At 42.3% G+C, this 26,760-nt stretch overlaps 3 protein-coding genes across 6 annotated transcripts; 1 reads left to right on the top strand and 2 right to left on the bottom strand.

Annotated features, from left to right (window-relative positions):
• Positions 1-480: 480 nt before the first annotated feature.
• LOC129379989 (NACHT, LRR and PYD domains-containing protein 1b allele 1-like) lies at positions 481-9,027 on the bottom strand. Of its 4 annotated transcripts, none has more exons than XM_055060951.1 (10): positions 8,860-9,027; positions 4,728-4,774; positions 4,563-4,636; positions 4,268-4,482; positions 3,926-4,179; positions 2,951-3,079; positions 1,950-2,082; positions 1,800-1,829; positions 1,539-1,580; positions 481-1,407 (listed from the first exon to the last, which is right to left on the bottom strand). In XM_055060951.1, exons 1-10 carry the CDS (start codon positions 8,969-8,971, stop codon positions 1,127-1,129), a joined length of 1,317 nt encoding a protein of 438 aa, XP_054916926.1. In that variant the 5' UTR covers positions 8,972-9,027; the 3' UTR covers positions 481-1,126. The 4 variants fall into 4 exon arrangements, with proteins under 4 accessions (XP_054916926.1, XP_054916929.1, XP_054916928.1 ...); XM_055060954.1 differs by having other exon boundaries at positions 481-1,386; XM_055060953.1 differs by having other exon boundaries at positions 4,563-4,633.
• On the bottom strand, positions 8,977-16,230 carry LOC129380002 (uncharacterized). The gene is made up of 9 exons (XM_055060968.1): positions 16,108-16,230; positions 13,147-13,440; positions 13,029-13,088; positions 11,909-12,194; positions 11,183-11,226; positions 10,821-11,100; positions 10,691-10,734; positions 9,045-9,146; positions 8,977-9,003 (listed from the first exon to the last, which is right to left on the bottom strand). Exons 1-9 carry the CDS (start codon positions 16,150-16,152, stop codon positions 8,977-8,979), a joined length of 1,182 nt encoding a protein of 393 aa, XP_054916943.1. The 5' UTR covers positions 16,153-16,230.
• Positions 16,231-17,099: 869 nt separating this feature from the next.
• LOC129380001 (uncharacterized) lies at positions 17,100-21,042 on the top strand. Its single transcript, XM_055060967.1, has 4 exons — positions 17,100-17,248; positions 17,540-19,019; positions 20,013-20,340; positions 20,612-21,042. The coding sequence occupies exons 1-2, from the start codon at positions 17,100-17,102 to the stop codon at positions 18,567-18,569; spliced, it is 1,179 nt and encodes a 392-aa protein (XP_054916942.1). The 3' UTR covers positions 18,570-19,019; positions 20,013-20,340; positions 20,612-21,042.
• Positions 21,043-26,760: the final 5,718 nt, after the last annotated feature.

Raw genomic sequence — 26,760 nt, 5'->3', positions numbered from 1 at the left:
TGAGAGCTACCTGAACAGATCTAACTGAACAGATCTAACTGAACAGATCTACCTGAACAGATCTACCTGCTGAGAGCTACCTGAACAGATCTAACTGAACAGATCTACCTGAACAGATCTACCTAAACAGATCTACCTGAACAGATCTACCTGCTGAGAGCTACCTGAACAGATCTACCTGAACAGATCTACCTGAACAGATCTACCTGAACAGATCTACCTGAACAGATCTACCTGAACAGATCTACCTGAACAGATCTACCTGAACAGATCTACCTGAACAGATCTACCAGCAGGTAGATCTATTTAAGTCTCTCTATGCTGTAAACCAGCCTGTTTGTTAGCTCCACTGTAACATACTGTGATGAGTCACAGATTAATTGAATATGAAAATATATTTTTCATTCTATTTTTTCTTTTGTCTTTATTATATTTTAATAATTTGCTTTCATGTTGAAATTGTTTTCAAAAACCAACATGCTTGATCATTTTCTTTAATAATCATAATGATGCCAATATTCACCAAACACAATAACAATGAAACACATCAGCAGCTTAACAATGAATCAGTTCTGCTGGTTTAAAGGATCTTTTGTTTTGATATTTTAATATTATGTCACTTTGTTTGTTTGCAATGATCCAGTTTTAGCCTCTAAAGTCTGAATCTGTCTTTAGATTTTGTGATTTTATACCAAGCTGCTCTGAAAAACATTTCTTTAGTTGTGGCAGAATGTGATTGGCTGTTCAAATCCTGGACAGGAAGTCGGTCAGAACTTCAGTCTGGACCCGACCAACACCTTTCATCACGGTTCCACTTTAACAACCTGGTTTTGATGAAAACATGTCACAAACTATAACAATAATGATTACAATAATAATGTTATTGTCACCAAAGGAAACTCAATGAGTTGAAGTTTATAAAATCATCTCCAATATTTGGTTTCATTAAAATGCTTCATTTAATGAGACATAAAAACAAAAAGATGCAGCCGACCTCAGTTATATCAGCTGATGAAAACCTTTAAAAATGGTGAAATGTTTCAGTTTCTACTCAGTAAAAAGTAACGCCATGCCAGCAGGAACCAGAACCCCCTGGGCCACCTTTAGGTCCGGCCCTGGTTCCTCCTCAACATTTCCTCTGGAGGTCGGTGATCAGGTGTGGCTCTTTCTCCTGAAGGATGGAGAGGAAAATGTCTTTGCATTCGTCAGCAGCTCTGAGGCAGGAGAAGATTTCCCTCAGCTGAGCCTCAGAGGTCGGCAGAGATCGGATCCTGTCGTAGGTTTCCTCCATCAGAACTTTGTTCTGTAAAAGTCCATCTAAGACGGGTTCTACATTCCTCACTCTCTGGATCAGTGTCTCTCTGTGTTTGTCCACAAAATGTTCCTCTGATGAAAAACAGAAAAAGACTAAAAAAAAAACTGATTTCTGTACGTTAGACAGCCTGAATGTAAATGCAAGTTGTTAATTTATTAATATAGAAAACTGTCAGTTTTGTTTAATATTCACATGCAGAACGATGGTTTCTATGATTTCATACCTTCTTTCTTCACAGTAACAGTTTCTGTTGAACATCCTCCACCTGACAGACAAAAACACAGAAATATTGATGATAAATTGAGTTATGATGAAGATACAGCCAGTAGTTTCCTTTCGTAACATCAAGGTGACGCAGGTCAAACTGGACTCTGTTTGTTTCCAACTAGTTCAGATGATCATTGATTAATATCTTCATAAAATGTCATTTCAATCATAAAAATCCTTCAGTGCAGATTTTTTGTAAATAAATGAAGCATCTCACCTCCAGTGGAACCAGATTTAGGATGATCATCTAAGAAATAAAGAACAGAAACAATCTCAATGTGAAACATAAATTATTAAGCTGAGGCAACGAGCTGAATGAAGTTCAGACTGAAAGTTTCCAGAAGTCATAATTATGACATAAACTGACCTTTCCTAATCTCACAGAACCAAACTTTCTCTGAATGAGTCTGCAGCAGCTCCAGGTTGAAGTTTTCGTCTGGACTCTCAATAAAAACCTCGTAGAAGTTTGGATCCTGGCTGTCGGGCCTCAGAGTGATTTCCTGTGAAGCAACAAGTCACTTTGACTCTGAGGTCAAAACGGTTCAGGGAATAAAATCAACCTGCAGATTAAGGATTATGACACCAGATTCACTCTGGGATTAAAATATCAGAACCAAAGTGGACTGAAACGAAACGTGAGTTCCTCAAACCAAAGGTTCCCAAACTTAAGGTTCCCAAACCAAAGGTTCCCAAATAGAAGGTTCCCAAACAGAAAGTTCCCAAACTAAAGGTTCCCAAACAGAATGTTCCCAAACCAAAGGTTCCCAAAAAAGAAGGTTCCCAAATTAAAGTTTCCCAAACTAAAGGTTCCCAAACAGAAGGTTCCCAAACTGAATGTTCCCAAACAGAAGTTTCCTAAACAGAAAGTTCCCAAACTAAAGGTTCCCAAACAAAAAGTTCCCAAACAGAAGTTTCCCAAACTGAAGAATCCCAAACTAAATGTTCCCAAACCGAAGGTTCCCAAACAAAAGGTTCCCAAACTGAAGGTTCCCAAACAGAAGTTTCCCAAACAAAAGGTTCCCAAACTGAAGGTTCCCACACACTCAGGTGTTGTGTGTTGTTCTGTGATTGGCTCAGGTTTTGGTCGCTGATCGTAAACATCGCCTGCGTTTCTCATAAATTCCTTCATTTCCCACAATCTGAATGAATGCCAGTAAATGTGTTGCTGAGCCGTCAGTCAGAGTCACGCTAACGTCTTTGTGTTTGTGCTGACCGGATCCGCTCACGGTCGGATCCAACCCGGTTGCATGTGAACTCAGTTTCCTGTGACAGAAACTCGGTATCAGGTCAGAGTCTGCAGTCCATCTGTGTGAGTCTCTACAGAGAGATGTTCGCCTGAGTATGTGGGCCTTCCAGTCCAAACGGTACCGGTGGCTGGATTCTGGCCGTCTCTACGGTGGCCTGGAGGCTGAATCCACGGTCCATCTTCAGAGGCTTGTCTGGGCGGGGCTTCATGATTTCTTCGTATCCCTTGGAGGATTCTCTCCTGTGGACCGACTGTAGGACAGAAACCAGAAAGCAGCCCAGGTGTTTTTAACTAAACACAGAAACACTGAAGCAATAAAATGTTAAATGGTTTGTGAAACTCTTGATCTGATCCAAAGGAACCCAAAGAGCTTGAAACTAGTCAGTGATTCACACTGACGACCAATCAGAAGAGAGTCCTCTCTCCCAGGAAGTGACAGCAACAACCTGCTGCCATGTTGCAAAGAAACGGAAATACTGTAAATTATATGATATTCATTGGTTCCATAATGAGGAAGTTCATAAAAGTAAAAAAGATCCTTGATATTGAAATGTTCAGCATCATGGGACCGCTGAAATAAAAGTTCACCTGAGAATAATGATGAAGAAATCAAGTCTGGATTTATATCAACCGGAGTTTCACCCTTTCATCACTGTAAATATGATTAATATCTAAACTGAGCGTTCAGCTTGTATTGGTGCCGTTAAACATTAAATCAGTTTAAGAACTGAGGAGTTAAAACTAAACATCTCTGATCACAGAAACAAAGTTTTAATAATCTTTCCAGCTCAGATGTTTTTATTTAAAACTTCAAGTTTAAAGTCGATGCTGCAGGATTTAACAAGAAGACGTGGGATTGGATTAATCTGTGATTGTTTTCATTTATTGGATTAAAACATGTTTAAACATCTCTAATGATATAAAATCTAATAAATTTAATAATAATGATATAAATTTTTGTTTTATATCATTATTATTATTAATATGCTCCATCCCTTCCTTATCAAGCTGTCTGTTTAATTATTAAAACAGATTTAAATGTAAAAATGATTTAATATGGATAAATAAAGAATATAATGAAATAAATAACCAATCACCTGTTTCAGAGCAGGATCCGGTGGAATCAGGTAGACGTGCATCTTCAGGTAGGACGTTTTGGGCTGGTAGTAAATTAATGTGTTGCAGATGATTCTTGGAGAAAAGAAAAGATTTCTCAGAGCTCCCAGCAAAGAGAAAACTGGTTCTGTTAACCCGACATGGGTCTTTGTGACCCGGGTCGCTTTCTCCAGAACATCTCCACAGTCGCCAACATGGAGGACAGCAAAGTTCTTCAGTAACTCAGGAACATCGTCTGAAACGCAGCAGAAACAGAAACTCTGTGAGAAACTTCTGGATCGGTTCTGAAAACAGAAATCATGTTTTTCATGATGTTGTCCTACCGGTGCAGACCCAGTGTGGCAGCTGCACCTCCATCACCTTCCCAGTAAGGACAGAGATGTCCAGCAAAGGTCCAGCAGGCCGGTATCCTCTGCTCTCCATCCTCTCCATGTGTCCGACCCAGGAGCAGAACCGGTACCGAAAGCCCACCTTCTCCCTGCAGACCCAACGCAGACCAGAGACGCTGCATTCAAAGTGTCCCGCTGCAGACTGGAGGCTGAAACCAAACATGAAGAAGAAGTTTGAGGTGATGATGTCACAGTTTGACCTGCTGACCTCCAGGTTCTGAGGTTTTACCTGTAAGTGGGATCTTCATCCGGAGACGTCCCGTCCAGCTCAGGGTCCACTTTGGTCCAGCTGCTGGAGTCCTGCTGCACCACATCATCCCACATGTTGATCTTTCACATGTTATATAGATTAAACACAGGGTCAAAGGTGAGGACTAGAAAACACGTAGATTACCTCCACACTTCCACAATCCACAGAATCCACACTTGTTGAAGTTTCTTCTGGAAACACGTTGAAGCAGGAGAGTTAAAATCCTGAACCGGACCAGAACATTCACAATTCTCATTTTATACAGTTATTAAATGTTATCGTTCTGGGTTTCCCATCAAGCAGAACCTTCATCATCAGTTCCTCTGCCTTCTGGATCTGTTGTTGTGGTGTACCACATGGCTCAACGCCCGGCTCCCTATCAAAGCTCTGCAGGTGAAACGAGCCGACAAGTTCAGACACCCTGAACCAGCACCAGGTTTAATCCAGAACTAATCTGCTGATAAATCACAGCTCTGTGGTTTCTCTCCCTGTAATCTGTCCGCATCTTGGTTTCTAACCACGACAGAAATCCTCACCAGGCTGGAAGAAGAGATTAAATAATTTGGTTTCTGGTCTTTGCTTTATTAGAACTGGATCTTCTCCAGGTATGAAAAATGGTTTCATACGAACCAAATATCAGTTTCACACATCCGGGTAATGGATGATATGATGTAATGATGTAATGATGTAATGATGTAATGATGTAATGATGTAACGATGTAATGATGTAATGATGTAATGATGTCATGATGTAATGATGTCATGATGTAATGATGTACTGATGTCATGATGTAACGATGTCATGATGTAATGATGTAATGATGTCATGATGTAATGATGTAATGATGTAATGATGTCATGATGTCATGATGTAATGATGTAATGATGTAATGATGTAACAATGTCATGATGTAATGATGTAATGATGTAACGATGTAACAATGTAATGATGTAATGATTTCATGATGTAACGATGTCATGATGTAATGATGTCATGATGTAACGATGTCATGATGTAATGATGTAATGATGTAATGATGTAATGATGTAACAATGTAATGATGTAATGATGTAATGATGTAACGATGTAATGATGTCATGATGTAATGATGTAATGATGTAATGATGTAAAGATGTAATGATGTAATGATGTAATGATGTAATGATGTAAAGATGTAATGATGTAATGATGTAATGATGTAAAGATGTCATGATGTAACGATGTCATGATGTAACGATGTCATGATGTAATGATGTAATGATGTAATGATGTAACAATGTAATGATGTAATGATGTAACGATGTCATGATGTAATGATGTAATGATGTAATGATGTAACGATGTAATGATGTAATGATGTAATGATGTAATGATGTAATGATGTAACAATGTAATGATGTAATGATGTAACAATGTAATGATGTAATGATGTAATGATGTAACGATGTAATGATGTAATGATGTAATGATGTAATGATGTAACAATGTAACGATGTAATGATGTAATGATGTAACAATGTAATGATGTAATGATGTAATGATGTAACGATGTAACAATGTAATGATGTAATGATGTAATGATGTAATGATGTAACAATGTAATGATGTAATGATGTAATGATGTAACGATGTAACGATGTAATGATGTAATGATGTAATGATGTAACAATGTAATGATGTAATGATGTAATGATGTAACGATGTAATGATGTAATGATGTAACAATGTAATGATGTAATGATGTAATGATGTAACGATGTAATGATGTAATGATGTAATGATGTAACGATGTAACAATGTAATGATGTAATGATGTAATGATGTAACAATGTAATGATGTAATGATGTAATGATGTAAGGATGTCATGATGTAATGATGTAATGATGTAATGATGTAATGATGTAATGATGTAACGATGTAACAATGTAATGATGTAATGATGTAATGATGTAACGATGTAATGATGTAATGATGTAATGATGTAATGATGTAACGATGTAACAATGTAATGATGTAATGATGTAACAATGTAATGATGTAATGATGTAACGATGTAACAATGTAATGATGTAATGATGTAATGATGTAACAATGTAATGATGTAATGATGTAATGATGTAACGATGTAACAATGTAATGATGTAATGATGTAACGATGTAACAATGTAATGATGTAATGATGTAATGATGTAAGGATGTCATGATGTAACGATGTCATGATGTCATGATGTAATGATGTAATGATGTAATGATGTAAAGATGTAATGATGTAATGATGTAATGATGTAAAGATGTCATGATGTAACGATGTCATGATGTAATGATGTAATGATGTCATGATGTAACGATGTAATGATGTAATGGCCTCTTTAGTTTGTTTTTCAGATCAGCAAAATCTGTTCAGAAACAAAACAACTGATTTGATCAATGGGACATAAAATTTTATAGAAAATGGGATTTTATATCAATGCCAAGTAGTTTTTACAGTATTACTGTATGATTAGATCAAGGACAAATAATTAGTTTACATTTTAAAACGTTTCTCCAACCTGCAGCAGCTTTTGGTCAAAGTTATGAGGCAGAACCCAGCAGAACCCAGCAGAACCCAGGAGAACCCAGGAGACCCAGCAGAACCCAGAAGAACCCAGGAGACCCAGCAGAACCCAGAAGAACCCAGGAGACCCAGAAGAACCCAGGAGACCCAACAGAACCCAGCAGAACCCAGGAGACCCAGCAGAACCCAGAAGAACCCAGGAGACCCAGCAGAACCCAGGAGACCCAGCAGAACCCAGAAGAACCCAGCAGAACCCAGGAGACCCAGCAGAACCCAGCAGAACCCAGAAGAACCCAGGAGACCCAGCAGAACCCAGGAGACCCAGCAGAACCTGGCAGAACCCAGGAGACCCAGCAGAACCCAGGAGACCCAGCAGAACCCAGAAGACCCAGCAGAACCCAGCAGAACCCAGGAGACCCAGCAGAACCCAGAAGAACCCAGCAGAACCCAGGAGACCCAGCAGAACCCAGAAGAACCCAGCAGAACCCAGGAGACCCAGCAGAACCCAGGAGACCCAGCAGAACCCAGAAGAACCCAGCAGAACCCAGGAGACCCAGCAGAACCCAGAAGAACCCAGCAGAACCCAGGAGACCCAGCAGAACCTGGCAGAACCCAGGAGACCCAGCAGAACCCAGAACCCAGCAGAACCCAGAAGAACCCAGCAGAACCCAGGAGACCCAGCAGAACCCAGAAGAACCCAGCAGAACCCAGGAGACCCAGCAGAACCCAGGAGACCCAGCAGAACCTGGCAGAACCCAGGAGACCCAGCAGAACCCAGGAGACCCAGCAGAACCCAGGAGACCCAGCAGAACCCAGAACCCAGGAGACCTAGCAGAACCCAGAAGAACCCAGGAGACCCAGCAGAACCCAGAAGAACCCAGCAGAACTCAGAACCCAGGAGACCCAGCAGAACCTGGCAGAACCCAGGAGACCCAGAAGAACCCAGCAGAACCCAGCAGAACCCAGAAGAACCCAGGAGACCCAGCAGAACCCAGGAGACCCAGCAGAACCCAGGAGACCCAGCAGAACCCAGAAGAACCCAGCAGAACCCAGGAGACCCAGCAGAACCAGCAGAACCCAGAAGAACCCAGCAGAACCCAGGAGACCCAGCAGAACCCAGGAGACCCAGCAGAACCCAGCAGAACCCAGCAGAACCCAGAAGAACCCAGGAGACCCAGCAGAACCTGGCAGAACCCAGGAGACCCAGAAGAACCCAGGAGACCCAGCAGAACCCAGAAGAACCCAGCAGAACCCAGAAGAACCCAGGAGACCCAGCAGAACCCAGCAGAACCCAGGAGACCCAGCAGAACCCAGAAGAACCCAGCAGAACCCAGAAGAACCCAGCAGAACCCAGGACCCAGCAGAACCCAGAAGAACCCAGCAGAACCCAGAAGAACCCAGCAGAACCCAGGAGACCCAGCAGAACCGGAGACCCAGCAGAACCCAGCAGAACCCAGGAGACCCAGCAGAACCCAGCAGAACCCAGGAGACCCAGCAGAACCCAGGAGACCCAGCAGAACCCAGCAGAACCCAGGAGACCCAGCAGAACCCAGCAGAACCCAGGAGACCCAGCAGAACCCAGCAGAACCCAGCAGAACCCAGAAGAACCCAGGAGACCCAGCAGAACCCAGCAGAACCCAGCAGAACCCAGAAGAACCCAGGAGACCCAGCAGAACCCAGCAGAACCCAGCAGAACCCAGAAGAACCCGGCGTCGGTCACCTTTCATCCCGGCTCGGCTCCTTGGCAGCATCTGCAGCAGATCGGTTCTGTTCATGACCCTGAAGATGCTCCTGGTTCTCTCCACCGACCCGGCTCCCTCCTCCTCCACCATCACCCTCACCAGGTCGGTTCTGTTCTGGATCTCTGCCGGACTCCAGGTTCTGGTGTGAGGGAACTGGTCTGGCCGGCCGTCGCTGCAGGAAGCGTTTAAACTCCTGGAACCCGTTCGGGTTCAGCCGGTCGACGGTTTCCAGGAGGAGATTCTTCACAGCCGCCATCGTTGCCACCTGGAACGTTCAGGATGATATCAGGTCCAGTCCGGTCCAGCAGAACCTGAGCCACCTGGTAACTATGCACTAATAAATCAATGCTTTTTCACAGAAACTAATGACTGAATGTATTAATATTAATGTCATTGCTTTTCCCAGCTGAGATCCTTTAAGTGTATTTTTTATGCATCATCGTTTATTTCAACATGAAGTTTTAGAATCAACACTAAAGTAAATTGTTTGTTAAAATGTTGACACAACAACTTAGGAATAAACCAGAAGAAAAAACTAAAGAATAACATAAAGTAACTGGAGCTGCTGAGTCCAAAGGAGACAGGAAGAGGTCATGGGGTCCTCAGTTCTGATGCCCCAATAATGCCTGATGGTTTTTACATTCTATTCATGTCTGATGGTGTTGACAAAAACTTGGGACACATTTCAATGGAGTTCAAAAATATATGAAAATAATTTTTAATTGTTTATTTATGGATACTTTTATAATCATTTATTGAATATTTATACTTAGTTGTCATGATATTTTATCTTACTATTCATTTATTGTTTTATGCTATTAGAATGTATTGAGTTTTGCTCCAGGACAAGAGATTTTAAAGGCACCGTCCACCTGCTGCAATGTTTAAAATAAAAAACATTCATCAACCACCAGGAAAACATGCAGGTTAGTTTAGTCCCATATTTGAATAAATTACTTTTTCTGAATATTTTATTCAAATTTTGTTCTTTGTCCAAAGGACCTGCTTTGTCCCTGTCCTCAAGAATCACTGAAATGATAAAACTAATTTAAGGAAAATCACAGGACAACCTGTAGTTTGTCCCCTGAAGTAAAATGTCAAGAAAAGGCAGAACAGCAGGAGGTCCAGCAGGTTCTGCCATGTTACACTGTAAAACAACAACCGGACTGATTTCAGGTTTAACTTCAATATCAGCAGATCAGAATGAGAAATATAAAAATAATAACCTGTCCAATAGTGGAAAACAATGAATAACTAAAAGCAATAAACTGTCAGATATCGTTCAGTAAAATAGCAGGTTGAAAATGGGTAGCAGGAAAAACACAAGATGACATGGAAACCTTCCATAAGTGCAACACATTAAGCATTTAATCTACCAACTAAACACCAGCTGTATGCTTAGTTTGTGAATTAAATACTTAGAAAGGAAGCTAAATAATTAGTTTAACTATTAATATTTGGTTCCCAAGTAGATGTTTAATTTGAAGTTAATTATTAGCCAAACAAATATTCAACTTGCATGCTAAATATTTACCTACAAATTTAATATTTTGTTAAATAAGTTAAGTAAATGTTTATATTCAAAACTAAGCATTTTATTTTCAAATGTTTATTTTACAAACTAAATGTTTAGTTCATACTTAAATAGTTAGCTAACTAATAAAATATTTAGTTGTATAAAATATTTATTTTGGAGCTAAATTTCTTAGTAAACTAAATATTTAGCTTTCAAATAAAACATTTCAAAATGAACATTTATCTTGTGAATTAAATGATAAATTTGGATCTCTGATCTGGATTGTTTCTCACCTTCTGGATCGGAGCGGATTTCCATTTTCCCACAACAGATTTCTCTAACGGACGAAGAGGAAAAACATTAATGTCATTAAATCTCGACTGTAACGTGATGGAGTGTTATTATTGTACTTTATTGTCTCACTTTCTGTGGATTTGATCAGAGCGAACTCCAGATCGGGCCTCCGCATTCTGGACAGCAGCTCCTGCATCTTGTCCACCGGACGCTGGCTGAACGTCTGCACCAGCAGCAGCACGGTTTCCTGCAGGTCTGCATTTATGGCCAGCAGCCTCCAATAGATGCTTAAATAAGGACAGTCATCCAAATCCCAGCTCAGGGTGTTTCTGATATCTTTTACATCCTGCAGGGTCAGATCATCAAACTCTTCCAGCAGCATCTTTATGACAGACTCCATCTGTTTTACCTGATGAAACATTTCAGGCCTCAGATCAGGAAGAGATGGAACCACAACAGGCTGACAGCCAGTCAGATCAGGTTAGACTCACTTTCTGCTTCAGTTCAGGCCAAAAATCCATCAAAGAAAGTTTCCCTGCAGATCACAGATCCAGGCATTTAGGCCTCAAATTTAAACATTTGTAGCCTAAAAGTTTATATTTAGATTGTAGAGGAAATGAAAGATATAACTTCTGTTTTTTAAATTCAATATGCTGGAGCTCAATAAGTTGAGCTTTTGAAACTAAAAACATTGCAAAATAAAGACTTCTGTAGAAACTACTGAGTTAGGATTATTAAATTGCTCCAAAATAAATATTTAATATGCAACTAAATATTTACCTGACTTGTTAAATATTTTATTAGTTAGCCAACTATTAAAGTATGAACTAAATATTTAGTTTGTAAAATAAACATTTGAATATTAAAAGCATAGTTTTGAATATAAACATTTACTTAACTTATTTATCAAAATAAATATTTAATTTGGAGGAAAATATTTAGCAAGCAAGTTAAATATTTATTTGGCTAATAATGAGTTAAAAAAATAATAAAATGATCCAACTCTACATTTGAATATTGGTGCAAAATTACTGCAGATATTTAAACTCAACCTTTGGGCAGATCTGGAGTCCAGGGTCAGTTTTTCAGTTTAGAGTTAATTAAAACTGCAGAATTTCTCTCTAATTTTGCAATAAAAACACAAAATAAGACAAAGAGTCTATTTTCAAAATATGTTGTTGTAAAGAAATCCAGTGCTGTTCTGTAAACGACTTTACCTTTAGAGCTGGAAGCGTCCAGAGGAAGCTTGTCCACCAGGTCCGATCTGTCCAGGTCCATCAGAACCTCCTGAGTCAGCGCCAGGCACCGATCGCCGCAGCTGCTCCACATCATACTCACTAATTCTGTGCGGTTTGAAAACTGCAGGTTGCTCCATGGGATCTGAGGCAGAACCTGCTGGAACTGCGTCAGCTGCAGGAACCATTTGAACTTGCAGAACTCGACGTCTTTCAGGTCCGTCAGGATTTCCAGCAGCAGGTCCTTCATGACGGCCACAGCGGACACCTGAAATATCCCATCAGCTGCAACTGGTCAAGGTCCTTTGTGTTTACTGGTCAGATAATTTGTACTTAGAACAAATTAAGTACAAATTATCTGAAGGAAGAAACTCTTATTAAATTTATAAAACTGAATATTTGTCCTGAAAAATTCTGTTGTGAACATCGTCTGGAATCAAACTGTGATCAAAAACACAGAATTAGAGAAATCAAATATTTAAGTATACAAACAAATCTCTCTATAGGTTTGGTTTATTTCTAACGTTATTTATCCTCAAATTTAATCAAACCTTCAACCCTCAAAATACAAATAATCAAAAAAAACATTATTCCCCTTTTTGATATAATTTTGACTTCTCAAAAAATATATTTATGTATCTTAAATTATAAAATAGAACATTTTACATGACATATACTACATTTAAACATATAAATCCAAAGCAGTCGGCATGCATGGAGTAAAACAGCTTTTAGCCTCTTTCATCACATTACTGCAGAAACTCAGCAGTTGAATTGTTTTGCTGGTAAATTTAAAGAAAATACTAAATATTTCTGCAGGATAAACATTCTGTTTTAAATTTATGTATAAAGAAGTCAGTTTTAGTAAATGGTCAGCATGCGACTCTAATCCACCACTCAGCCTTTTATGACTGTTCATCAAACCAAAGTAGGAATATTAATGAGTCTCACATGAGTCCCAAACAAGTAAGAAATAGAAGTAACTTCTATTGTTATAACAACAGTAATATAGTTGCAATAATATTAATTTTTATCGCCACCCAATTATGATGATCATGAGGGTTTTATCTGCAGCATCACACAGATCAGGTGAGTCACTCACTCTGTGGATTTCTGCAGACAGATGATCATCAAAACGTTTTCTGGAGAGAAAAGAAAACATCTAAAAAATAAAGTTTGAAAACAGAATAACTATTATATGTACAGTTTGCATCTCTTGCTTTATCCTGTAAATGTTGAGTCTCCGTACTTTTGGCTGTGGAGCTGCCGTCCTGCATGGCGTCGACCAGATCCGTCCTGTTCATGGACTTCAGAACCTGCCGGGTCAGTTCCACGGACCGCCAGCCGCCGACCAGAACCAACGAACACACAACTGCCTGCAGCGCCTGCTGAACCTCACCGGGCCTCAGACAGCGCCGTCTCCGCAGGAGGTCACTGAAGGTCACCAGCTCACTGGGACTCAGCTCACCCAGAGTGACCAGCAGCAGCTCCACCTTGGACTCCATCAACTCCACCTGCTCAGGTGAGAAACATAAAAAGACCAGAGAAAGATTTAAAACTGAGAGGAAAATGTTCAAATTAACTTTCAAATATCAGAAAAGAGACAATATAAGGTTGGATGGATGGATGGATGGATGGATGGATGGATGGATGATGGATGGATGGATGGATGGATGGATGGATGGATGGATGGATGGATGATGGATGGATGGATGGATGATGGATGGATGGATGGATGGATGGATGATGGATGGATGGATGATGGATGGATGGATGGATGGATGGATGATGGATGGATGGATGGATGGATGGATGGATGATGGATGGATGGATGGATGGATGGATGGATGGATGATGGATGGATGGATGGATGGATGGATGGATGGATGGATGATGGATGGATGGATGGATGATGGATGGATGGATGGATGGATGGATGGATGATGGATGGATGATGGATGGATGGATGGATGGATGGATGATGGATGGATGGATGGATGATGGATGGATGGATGGATGGATGGATGGATGAGGATGGATGGATGGATGGATGGATGGATGGATGATGGATCATGGATGGAGGATGGATGGATGGATGGATGATGGATGGATGGATGGATGATGGATGGATGGATGGATGGATGGATGGATGGATGATGGATGGATGATGGATGGATGGATGGATGGATGGATGATGGATGGATGGATGGATGGATGGATGGATGGATGGATGGATGGATGGATGGATGGATGGATGGATGATGGATCATGGATGGATGATGGATGGATGGATGGATGGATGGATGATGGATGGATGATGGATGGATGATGGATGGATGGATGGATGGATGGATGGATGGATGGATGATGGATGGATGATGGATGGATGGATGGATGGATGGATGGATGGATGGATGGATGGATGGATGGATGATGGATGGATGGATGGATGGATGGATGGATGATGGATGGATGGATGGATGATGGATGGATGGATGGATGGATGGATGATGGATGGATGGATGGATGGATGGATGATGGATGGATGATGGATGGATGGATGGATGGATGGATGGATGATGGATGGATGGATGGATGGATGGATGGATGGATGGATGGATGGATGGATGGATGGATGGATGGATGGATGGATGATGGATCATGGATGGATGATGGATGGATGGATGGATGGATGGATGATGGATGGATGGATGGATGGATGGATGGATGGATGATGGATGATGGATGGATGATGGATGGATGGATGGATGGATGGATGGATGATGGATGGATGATGGATGGATGGATGGATGGATGGATGGATGGATGGATGATGGATGGATGGATGGATGGATGGATGATGGATGGATGGATGGATGATGGATGGATGGATGGATGGATGGATGGATGGATGATGGATGGATGATGGATGGATGGATGGATGGATGGATGGATGATGGATGGATGATGGATGATGGATGGATGGATGGATGGATGATGGATGGATGATGGATGGATGGATGGATGGATGGATGATGGATGGATGATGGATGGATGGATGGATGGATGGATGGATGGATGGATGATGGATGGATGGATGGATGGATGGATGATGGATGGATGGATGGATGATGGATGGATGGATGGATGGATGGATGGATGGATGGATGATGGATGGATGATGGATGGATGGATGGATGGATGGATGATGGATGGATGGATGATGATGGATGGATGGATGGATGGATGGATGATGGATGGATGGATGGATGATGGATGGATGATGGATGGATGGATGGATGGATGATGGATGGATGGATGGATGGATGGATGGATGGATGGATGATGGATGGATGATGGATGGATGGATGGATGGATGGATGATGGATGGATGGATGGATGGATGGATGGATGATGGATGGATGGATGGATGGATAGATGATGGATGATGGATGGATGATGGATGGATGGATGGATGATGGATGATGAATGGATGAATGGATGGATGATGGATGGATGATGGATGAATGGATGATGGATGATGAATGGATGAATGATGAATGGATGATGAATGGATGGATGATGGATGGATGAATGATGAATGGATGATGAATGGATGGATGATGAATGGATGATGGATGGATGATGAATGGATGGATGAATGGATGATGGATGGATGATGGATGGATGGATGGATGGATGATGAATGGATGATGGATGGATGATGAATGGATGGATGGATGTATTTGAGTTTTAACTCAATGTTTCTTGGTTTCATGATGGGACCAAAACAGAAATGAAAAATAAAAATGAATCAAAACAACTTTATGAATAAATCCCAACACGAAGATCAAAGTCAGATTTCTCTTTTCTTCTCTTTCTGCTCAGATTTAAAATAAAAACAATAAAATCTGATGAATCCGGAAGAAACCAGAAAATGAAACTAAATAAATCATCTGCTCTGCAGTTCACTCCTTTATTCTGACGTCAGCAATATGCAAATGAAGCGGGCGGCGACGCGTTGTGAAAAACACGAGAACAAAATGTTTCATCCTGGTGAAAAGACCAGGATGAAGACCTGCAGGTGATGCGGAAGTGAATGTGTGGAGGTGTGGATGCGGCAGGAAGCGCTGCACGCGGTTACTGGACATGAATGAGTCCAAGAAGGAAACATCTCCTACCTGCTGCTGGAGTTTCGTCTCTGAAATCCTGCAGCGGTTCTTCATTTCACGTCAGGATCGGGTTTTGGAGGAGCTGCAGACTGCCGCCTCTCAGGCCTGGTGTTTCACACAGACTGGTGTTCAGATCAAGTGCTGACCGGAACCTGACAGAGAGGAGGAGCTTCTGAGGATCTGCAGCTCAGCCACAACATCCGGTTGAACTGCAAACTCTTCCTCCAACTTTAACCAGTAAAAGGGGAAAAATGTCATTTTTACCCTTTGAAAATCTAAAAGCATAAATATGTTCAGTGTTTGGCTTCCTGATCCAAAACTCATTTTTCTTAAACAAAACGTCCTCATCTCTTTTCACTCCCTTTTATTTTAGTCAGGCGCGCTTTGGTCGCCCTTCCTGCAGAAGCGGCCGTCTGTCTGCCAAACCAGCAGATCTGAAACTCTGACAGTTTGTTCTGTTCGTGAGAAAAGTTTGTGTTTCTCCTGGAGGTCCAGTTTCTCCTCAGAACCGGCTGAACCGCAGAGCGCGTCACGCAGCAGGTTTCCACAGCAGCCTGAAACCCACCGGAGTGGGTCGGTCCGGTGGAGCAGCAGGGAGCTGGTTCTGTTGGACTGTTTCTGAGGAGCAGCTGCAGGGGAAATCTGCTTCATCAGGATATTTTCAAGGTATTTTTTGCTGCAAACGCATCAGTTTAGCAGAACACAGAAGGATCCATTATTTCAGCTGAAACTACTCTAGTGACGTAAATTCGTGATTAGCCTGACTTACAGTGAGCTGAATATCCTCAAGTTCAACATACTTAGTATATTTATTTTTTATCAGGGTGCTTTCCATTGATAGAACATGAAACTGTTCTATTAATAAACCTGAGAGGAAAAAGAATCAACTCATAACTTTTGATTCATAAACAATCTGTGTCACTGAAACTGTGATGCTGCGTAAAACATCCAGTTTGCAGCATTCATGGTGAATTTCTGGTGTTTTTCTCCAGGTTGGAACGATGGAGGAGAGCCAGATCCTGGTTGAAACCCTGAAGCTGCTGAGCCTGGAGGACTTTGCCCGGTTCAGGACTCTGGCTGAAGCAGAGCCGAGCTTGGTGACTGCCTCTCCAGGGCCGGTCCGAGCCTTGAGTGGTACCAATGCCAATGTGTCAACACCAAATGATTTATCATCCAAAGCAACTCTATGTGTGTAGCACACATACTAGCATTAGCATTCATTGTACCAGCGCCATTATCACTTTTGATTTCAACATTACAAATGATGGATGATGGACACTGAAACTCCTGAGTCCTGCACAAACAAACTTAGACCCTCAGTTTCCCAGGCCGTCTGTCCTTAAACGGGACGCAAGACGAGCCCAGAGTCACCAGTTTATCTGAGATCTGAAACTCTTTTCTCCTTTGGGTCTGTTTACATGGCAGCACCAGCCTGAACCAGAACCAGTCCAGGTCCAGGCTGCACTGGTACAGCCTGGACCTGGACAGGACCTGCACCTGGACCTGGACCTGGACCTGAACCTGGACCTGGACCTGAACCTGGACCTGGACCTGCACTGGACCTGGACCTGGACCTGGACCTGGACCTGCACTGGACCTGCACCTGGACCTGGACCTGGACCTGGACTTGGACCTGCACCTGGACCTGGACCTGGACCTGGACCTGGACCTGGACCTGCACCTGGACCTGCACCTGGACCTGGACCTGGACCTGGACCTGGACCTGCACTGGACCTGCACCTGGACCTGGACCTGGACCTGGACCTGGACCTGGACCTGCACCTGGACCTGGACCTGCACCTGGACCTGCACTGGACCTGCACCTGGTCCTGGACCTGGACCTGGACCTGGACCTGGACCTGGACCTGGACCTGGACCTGGACCTGCACCTGGACCTGGACCTGCACCTGCACCTGCACCTGGACCTGGACCTGGACCAGGACCTGGACCAGTGCAGCCTGGACCAGAACCAGTCCAGCTCCAGGCTGCACTGGTACAGCCTGGACTTGGACCTGGACCTGCACCTGCACCTGCACCTGCACCTGCACCTGCACCTGCACCTGGACCTGGACCTGGACCTGGACCTGGACCTGGACCTGCACCTGCACCTGCACCTGGACCTGGACCTGGACCTGGACCTGGACCTGCACCTGCACCTGCACCTGGACCTGGACCTGCACCTGCACCTGCACCTGCACCTGCACCTGCACCTGCACCTGGACCTGGACCAGGACCTGGACCAGTGCAGTCTGGACCAGAACCAGTCCAGCTCCAGGCTGCACTGGTACAGCCTGGACCTGGACCTGGACCTGGACCTGGACCTGGACCTGGACCTGGACCTGGACCTGGACCAGTGCAGCTTCAATGCTTTCTGCATGTTTGTTGGCCAGAACTCAACATTTCAGTCTCTTAGTGTTAGGGGCTCCCCCTGCTGGTCGCATCTGGTTCTTGCATCTTCAGAATTAAATTAGACATTCATATTTTTAAACCCAAATTACTGACAAACACTTTGTAAATTTAAATAACATTGTTGAAGTCTGTAATCCATACAACGTGCTGATATGTCTGGAGTCATATTAAATATTTCTCTGGCTTATAATGAACTCATTCTCATCCATCTGACTCACTTAGAAGATTCACAACTTTTAGCTGTTTGAGAAACATGGAAATTAAGATTATTCTGTTTTAATCTGTATCTGGTAATCTGCTTGTCTAAGATAATCTTAGGTGTTATCCTGATTTTTATGATAAATAAATGATCAACTTGTGTTGTTGATTGTGTTTGCTTGGAGGAAATGGACCAAAGGGAAAAATCTTACGGATACAAAGTCATCCGAAAGCCAGATCCAGACGTGCCTCTGAAAATGTCTGATGCCTTCGTCCTCACAGCCGGTCTGGAAACGGCTGAAGTTTGTCCTGAGGTACGATTCCATATGTGTATGTTTACTATGATACTGTCCAGTTCATGTTGATATTAATCCTGCATTTCAGACCAACAGTGGAAAGATGCAGCAGCTACAACCTGATCTCATTGGCTCTGCTGTTTCAGTATAAAATATTTATGAGCAATCAATATCTTACTTTAATTAGGCCAATGTCTTGCAGACAGGAGGATGGAGCTGAGCAAAATCAGCTCTAACAGGTTATAACCAAACATCCTCCGTTCTCCAATAACCTTCATTGATCCTTTATTGATCATAATAGCTGGTCTTCAAAATGTGTGTCTGTTTGTTAAATCTAAGTTTGTCTGTGAACCGTAAAATAATCTTCAAACAGAACAGCAGATTCCACATAATTTACTAAATGAAGATGAAGCCAAAGCTGTCAGGAAACCATTATTGATCGAATGCATTGATAAGCTGATCATCATATGTTATATTAGATTTGAAGAAATTATAAAGTCTTGCATAGATACAAAAACATTCATAAGAGAATGAAATAAAATAAAAAACACTGTAAAGCTGCTAAGTGATGTAACTCCAGCCATATTTATTGTTCTTACATTATTTTAATTTACATTAACTCAGTGCAGAAAGATGTTTCACTGTTTTGAACCAGTCACTGTGATTCTGTTACTGTGTTGTGATTTCTGCTCTCTGGGATCATGTGTGCAGGGATAATGAGAGGGAATCCTTATGAGACTCAAATCTTCAATATCACAGACATTTTAACTCAGTAAATCCAATCCTTCCCTCCGTCCCTGTGAACAGAAACTAAAGCTCAGGTTTGACCCCAAAAGGCCAAATTTCTTTGAAGTGTACATTAAAAATCCAGACACAGACTTCCAGATGAGACTCTCACCAGCGAAGCAGCCAGCACCGTGTGGAAGTGCACACTTCGAAAAGGTCGCTCAAACACTCACACTGACTCTCATTCATCACTTTCATAGTTTATTTTCCCTGTTTGAATTTCAGATGAATACCAAAAAACTGAGGACGGAGAAAGTAAGAGACGAGATTCTTCATTTCTGCAGATAATTTTGGGTTTTAGATTCATTTCTAAGTGTTAAGAATGAATCAACATTCTGGAGATTCAACAAAGGACAGAAAGAAATGAATCAAACATTTCTTCTCGTTTCAGCTGCAGGTGGAGCATCTGGTGTCACTTTTTCACACAATGGTGACTTTTATACGGCTCATTAAAGGAAAATAAGTGATTATTTTGTTAATAGTTCAGGTTCTGTTTGTTTTGTCCTCAGTGAATCATCACATGGATGCTCATCCGTCTCTTCTCATGCAAAAAGTGAGTCATTATCCTGGTTTCATTTTTGGATAAATGTTTGCCAGACCTTCTGGTTTGTTGAGTTTGTATTAAATTTCCTGACCACTGCTTTTGTTTTCATTTTTCTGCCTTTGCTTCTCCTCTGGTTTTAAATTACTCAGAGTCTCCCTCATTGCTCTTTGCTCAGTCAGGGCAAAAACTCTCCCACTCTACAAAATAAATACAGATGTTATTTAATTAGAGATGCAACGAAACTGATTTCATTTCCTGAACTGTGTTTCCATGTCGCCAGGCGGCTTCCCTGCGCTCAGACAGAGAGAAGATTCTGGAAGTGATCAGAGATCTGAAGCAGCAGGAACTGAAAAGGTTCCGGTTTTTCCTGAAGGACGTTGAGTCGTCGGCCTGCAGAGCAGACGGAGGAGCCGCTCCGCCGAGGATCGCAGCCGCTCAGCTGGAGAACGCAGAACCCGAAGACCTGGTGGATCTGATGCTGCAGACCTTCTGCCTGCAGGCCGTGGAGAAAACCAAGGAGATTCTCAGGAAAATACCAGGAATGACCTGCTGGGGGCGCTGTCTGGAAGCGGCTCATGATCCAAACAGGAACCACTTCCAAACAAATTCAGGACGAACTTCAGAAACATTTCACACAAATAACTCCATTCATATTTTTTATTCCCATTTTTTTCAGTGCAAATTATCAAATAAACTTCTGATGCATTTTTAGTCATTTCTGTCCAACATGAGGCCTGAAAGCTTTTTAATGGGAAACATCAGAGAAATCGACGTTAAAGCCAAAGAGTCTCAGCCAGAAGAAAGCTAACAAAGCTATGTTTAAATAATTACCTTTTAGATAATTAATCTAGCAACTGCCTAAAGAGAGACTGTGACTTTATCAAACAGGTTCTAATGGAAATAATATCCAACTGAAGACAGAAAAGGCATTATGGGACATTTATGTTTAATAAACAGGCATTCAAAGTTAAAACGTTTTTTATTAAAGTTCAACAATTCGTCCTCATGTGATTGTTTCCAGGTTAAAAGTGAACATCCTCTGCACTGTGACGGTCCACAGGGTCCTGGTCCAGCTCCACCATTTGGTCCTGGAATGTCCTTCAGTGCAGATTCTACCGCAAGTCAATGTCTGAAAGAAAACATCAGAAATGCTCTCTGGTCACAGAATCACTTTGTCATTTTGAATGGACAGCATAGAAAACATTTTCAGGCTTTTACACAGAGGAGTGAAATGTTTCTGTCGCAGCAGCAGCAGCAGGTCGTTTATAAAGGTATGTGGAAATAATCTGCTCTCTGCTGCTTTCACATTTCTCATTGTTCTTTTGTATTAACGTGATGAGTCAACGAGTTTAAGCAGGAAAAGGCAGAAGAGCTCACCATCACTGAGAGACGCATTTGAAGCTTCGTCTGCCTGTTGAGGAAAAACAACTGCAGCAATAAAAACAACATTAGTTTCTGACAAAATCCACGTCAACAGGAGGAATTCAGTCTGGAGGGTTAATGTCACAAAGCCTCTGTTTTCCTTATAAAACATCATTTCCCAGCAGCCTTTGTTCAGTCATGTGACCAAATGGTGACACTTTAGGTCATTCCTGCCATCATGTCTGCTTGGTGAACCGTCTGTCTGGACCCGATCAGGTCCGTCTGGATCTCAGCTCCATCCATCTCAGCCGACCTCACAGGCGTTTCTAACTTGGTGGAAACTTGATGTTTCTCGCTGTTGGTCAGGGAGCTTCATGCTTTACCTGCAGGCCTGTTGCTCCAGCTGCTTTGGGTCGGACTGAACCAGTAGAGCGTCCTGCCCTGCTGCAGCCTGGCAGCTGTGATGACTGGGCCTCTGCCGGCTGTGACTGAGCATCAGATCATCACCTTTCACTTCCTGCACCGTCAGACTGCAGTCCATGCTGAAGTATCAGCTTTGAACCGACAGATTTCTGCTAAAACATCCCAGCAGCTTGAATGCTGAGTAGAAAAACTAGAATCAGATAAAAAGTAAAAACTTTGTAGTTGTGACTGAAGAGCAGCGGCTGCACATCACTGAACAAAGATGGTGGGAATATTTGAGTCTGAATGAAATTTTACTAGTGCTTTGCATATTTAAATGAAATAAAGAAGTAGAGCCGACCTGCAACTGGAGCCGGAACCGGAACCGGAGCCGGGTCAGCTGTTCCTAGACCTGCTTTCTTGGCTTCTTCAGCTGCAAATATAGAAAACAATGTTTGTTTTCAACAGTTTATCGCAAATAAAGAAAATTTTAGAGATGAAAATCTGTAATGTTGATGCAGGTTCTGGGATTTGGGTTTGGGTTCGGTGTTGTCCCGTCCAGCCCTTCATTAGCTCCACCTGCTTCTTCCCCTGATCGCCTCCCTGTGGATTTAAAGCCACTTGGGTTCCTTGTTTTGTTGGGTCCGGTCTGGTTCTGGTCCGGTTCTGGTCCGGTCTGGTTCTGGTCCTAGTCCATTCCGGTCCGGTCTGCTGTCAGTCTCAGGTCTAGGGGGACAGATGTCCACTAAGGGGACAGATGTCCACTAAGGGGACGGGACAGTTTCCATGTCCTGAATGTGAGTTGAGCATTTGAGGTTCCTTAAATGGCTGTAAAAAACCAATATTCAAAATAAATTTTCACTTTCACATAATTCTGCAAAAAGATTTACAGACGTTGAAATGTTGGATTCTTTAGACTTTTGAAGAAGAGCTCACAGTGAAGGACAGAAAGTGTTTAGAGCTGCTTCATTTCACTGGCTCTGATTCAGATGCCTGGGATTCCATAGACGATGAAACGGCTGCTATAATAATACAATAATAAATAAACTGTTAACACAAAGATTTAAGGCCTTTTCAACATGAAATCAGTTTTGTTTGGCTATCTGTATTTACTATGCAAAAAGTATTTTAAATATCTTGAATTATGGCATCATTTTCATCTTGAATTAGAATTATGACTACAGTCAGAACAGAGAGATATCTCAAATTCACTTTATGACTCATCAAAACTGATCATAACTGATCAAAACTGATCATAACTGATCAAAACTCGATATTCAGTGATTCATTGCAAGTATCTTGAATTGAAGCCTCCAAACGACTGAATGATAAATCATCCAGAAATGAGAGATATATTAATTATTTAATATAATTCTATATTGTTAGATATTCTCATTTGTTTCTAGATGCACAGAAAGTTTCCATATAAGGTCAGAGGCTGACAGTGGCCCCTCCCCCTTCCTGTTTGCTCGATCTGCACCGACATGGCATTGAGGGTCAGCAGTGACCCAGATCCAAACTGGAACAAAGTAAACTGAACTGGTTCCCAGTTCCCCCAACAAAGAACAGAAAAAACTGAAACTTTGATCCGTTTTTAGGCTTCAGTGAAGGTGAAGGTGGAGACGCACTGGTTTCACTTTCTCTCTGTGAAATCACTTCATTCAGAGAGAAAACGTTCAAACATGTTAAACGGTTCGGGTTCTCCTGCTGACCTGATCGGAACCAGTGGACCCAGAAGTTGAGATATTTACCCAGTTTGTCCGCCGCCTGCTTGCAGTTGGTGTCTCTCAGGATGTCCTCTGCTTCCTGCAGGACTCTCCTCTCGGTGTAAGCTTCAACCATACATCTGTCACCACCAGGAAGTTTTTGTTCTCCACCTGGTTCGTCCTCACTACTCCCCGGTCCAGCAGTTCAGACCGGAACTTTTCAAAGTTCTTCTCTGTCAGGTTCTCCAGGATGTTCTTTAAAATGTGTTTGTGCGTCAATGAAGCCATTCTTCATAAATGATCCAGATGCTGAAGGTCTGACTCCGCCCGGAAACGTTTCCGCTCTGCTGAACCCAAGGCGGGAACGTTCTCTGCTGAACCCACGGCGGGAACGTTCTCTGCTGAACCCACAGCGGGAACGTTCTCTGCTGAACCCACGGCGGGATCGTTCTCTGCTGAACCCAAGGCGGGAACGTTCTCTGCTGAACCGACAGCGGGAACGTTCTCTGCTGAACCGACAGCGGGATCGTTCTCTGCTGAACCCAAGGCGGGAACGTTCTCTGCTGAACCCACGGCGGGAACGTTCTCTGCTGAACCGACAGCGGGAACGTTCTCTGCTGAACCGACAGCGGGAACGTTCTCTGCTGAACCCACGGCGGGAAGGTTCTCTGCTGAACCCACGGCGGGAACGTTCTCTGCTGAACCCACGGCGGGAACGTTCTCTGCTGAACCCACGGCGGGAAGGTTCTCTGCTGAACCCACGGCGGGAACGTTCTCTGCTGAACCCACGGCGGGAACGTTCTCTGCTGAACCCACAGCGGGAACGTTCTCTGCTGAACCCACAGCGGGATCGTTCTCTGCTGAACCCACAGCGGGAACGTTCTCTGCTGAACCCACAGCGGGAACGTTCTCTGCTGAACCCACGGCGGGAACGTTCTCTGCTGAACCCACAGCGGGAACGTTCTCTGCTGAACCCACGGCGGGAACATTCTCTGCTGAACCGACAGCGGGAACGTTCTCTGTTTAAGTTCAATGTTATGAGGAAATTCTACAACTTTCCATCAAATTCAAACTGATTTTCTCTCAGGCCTGCAGATTTTTGTTGTTTCATGTGTTTGATGGATTATTAAAGATGACAATGTTTCTGGAGGTGCAGTTGGGTTCCTTATTTTAAAACAACAGGTCAGTTCACCAGCAGACAGAGGTCCCTGAACGCACCATGTCAGACTTCTCCTCAGTCCAGCTGTGAACGTTCAGTGAACACACCCAGCTGGACTTCACACCAGAAACACTTAAGACACTTGTTGCAGCTGGAGACCATTTTTAAAAGGTTCTGCTGCTTCTGAGGGATACAAACACTAAACAGGGACGAAGATGGGACACGACATAATGTGCATTTATTACTGCAGGCTGATGTTGAGAAAGAGGCTTCAGATCTTATCTCATGTTATCTCTGGTTTTTATGAACACATTAGGATTTTTGTCAAAGTCTAAGCAGCTTTAAGACTCGACATGGAGACGAAGACAGAAAACGTCTCGGTCTGTTTCAAAACATCAATATTTTTCATTTCTAGCTTGAATTTCAAAATACAAGCAAAACCTGAAGGAATCTGCTTCAACGTTTCAATTTGTAGAGTAAATTATGCATAGATTTTTCTTTTGTTTTTCATTGTTCCTGCATGAACAGAATCACTAACCTCAGAAATGAGCAACAGAGAAATGTGACTGATGAATGCTGATATGATACGTCAGTTTTGTGTGAATGAGACGATTTAAACTGAGGATCAGAGGAAATCAAACAATAAAACAGACAAAAGAAACATAATTCACTGTAAATACATCACAACCTGGAGGCAAAACAATTCAAAGAAAGCAGAAATTTATGAAAGGAAACGTTTCATGTCAAAGTTGATGCAGGGAATGATGACAGAATCAAAACGTTTTGGTCATAATTATCCATTTTAATTACTTTTGAAATAAGTTGAAGGCTTTTCTGAGATTCGTTTATGTCTGTTTAATAAAGTACTGTCCCTTTAATTTCCTTCTTATCTTTGTGTCTTCATTTCTCAGTAAGAGTCTCATAAAAAATGTTTTCATTGTCATGAAATATGTTTCTGTTTCACTCTTCAGGTTGGTGTCAGTGTTGACTTGGACTCTGTTCTGTTAAAGATGATCCGGTGTTCAAACAGAAACCGTCTTTGTTCCGGCCAGAACCAGAGGAGGAAGATTAACTGTGACGTTCGTCCTCACAGCGCCTCCCTTCACATTGGTTTCACATATTTTCAGACCATGATGAAAGGATGAAAGGACGTCATCATCCATATTTAAAGCTGAGTTTGGCTGTTTGTGTTTCTGTCCCGTCTAAAGCAGGTGAGGTTCTGACTCCGTCCAGGATCCGCTCACCTGGACCAGAGTCCGAATCGGTGCTGTTCTCCCATCTTGAGGAAACATCTCTGAAACTTTAGATGGTTGGTCTGACGGTAAGTTTGCTTTTTCCATATTTCCAACCTGTTTTCTTGATGTTTGAGACATTTAGTCTAATTCCAGTTTAAGTTTTAATCTCTTTCTGCGTTTCTGATTAAAACCTGCAACATTTTCACAGTGAAATTTCATTTATATCACTCAGATGATGGATCCTATATTCAGCTTTGTTGCATCTCATCATCTGTTCTGATTATCCTGCAGATCTTTGGTCTGTTATGGTTTTTTTTACCGTAAAGTTTATTTCTTGAGTCTCTTTCCTTGTAAAAAAGAAGGAAAGCGAAAAGAGACGTCCAACCATTGAGTTATTTTGATGCAGTGATAGCGCCACCTCCTGACAGTTTTGGCAGAAAAGTCTTTTTTGTGTCTGTTGCTCTCTTAATGTTCGGTCACTGCTACTTTTTATTTTCTCACTAAAACACAAACAGCTGGTTGTTAGTAGATGGATATTAAAGAGTTGATAAAAACGTTTAAACTG

This window comes from Poeciliopsis prolifica, unplaced genomic scaffold (genome assembly GCF_027474105.1).
Source record: "Poeciliopsis prolifica strain line A6 unplaced genomic scaffold, Auburn_PproV2 SCAFFOLD063, whole genome shotgun sequence".
Classification (NCBI taxonomy): Eukaryota; Metazoa; Chordata; class Actinopteri; order Cyprinodontiformes; family Poeciliidae; genus Poeciliopsis; species Poeciliopsis prolifica.
Note: the sequence above shows the minus strand (reverse complement) of the source record. Positions and strands in the feature narration are given on the sequence as shown.

What these genes read in the sequence shown, in the direction of transcription:
- LOC129380002 (XM_055060968.1), bottom strand. Translation starts at nt 16,152, where the DNA reads ATGAAGAACCGCTGCAGGATTTCAGAGACGAAACTCCAGCAGCAG. An exon ending in TCTGATCAAATCCACAGAAA is followed by an intron (nt 10,735 to 10,820) that starts GTGAGACAATAA and finishes TTCGTCCGTTAG; the next exon opens with AGAAATCTGTTGTGGGAAAA. An exon ending in AATCCGCTCCGATCCAGAAG is followed by an intron (nt 9,147 to 10,690) that starts GTGAGAAACAAT and finishes TGAACGTTCCAG; the next exon opens with GTGGCAACGATGGCGGCTGT.
- LOC129379989 (XM_055060951.1), bottom strand. Translation starts at nt 8,971, where the DNA reads ATGGTGGAGGAGGAGGGAGCCGGGTCGGTGGAGAGAACCAGGAGCATC. An exon ending in GCCACACTGGGTCTGCACCG is followed by an intron (nt 4,180 to 4,267) that starts GTAGGACAACAT and finishes GCTGCGTTTCAG; the next exon opens with ACGATGTTCCTGAGTTACTG. An exon ending in TAAATCTGGTTCCACTGGAG is followed by an intron (nt 1,581 to 1,799) that starts GTGAGATGCTTC and finishes TTTGTCTGTCAG; the next exon opens with GTGGAGGATGTTCAACAGAA.
- LOC129380001 (XM_055060967.1), top strand. Translation starts at nt 17,100, where the DNA reads ATGGAGGAGAGCCAGATCCTGGTTGAAACCCTGAAGCTGCTGAGCCTG. An exon ending in AGTGGTACCAATGCCAATGT is followed by an intron (nt 17,249 to 17,539) that starts GTCAACACCAAA and finishes AGCCTGAACCAG; the next exon opens with AACCAGTCCAGGTCCAGGCT.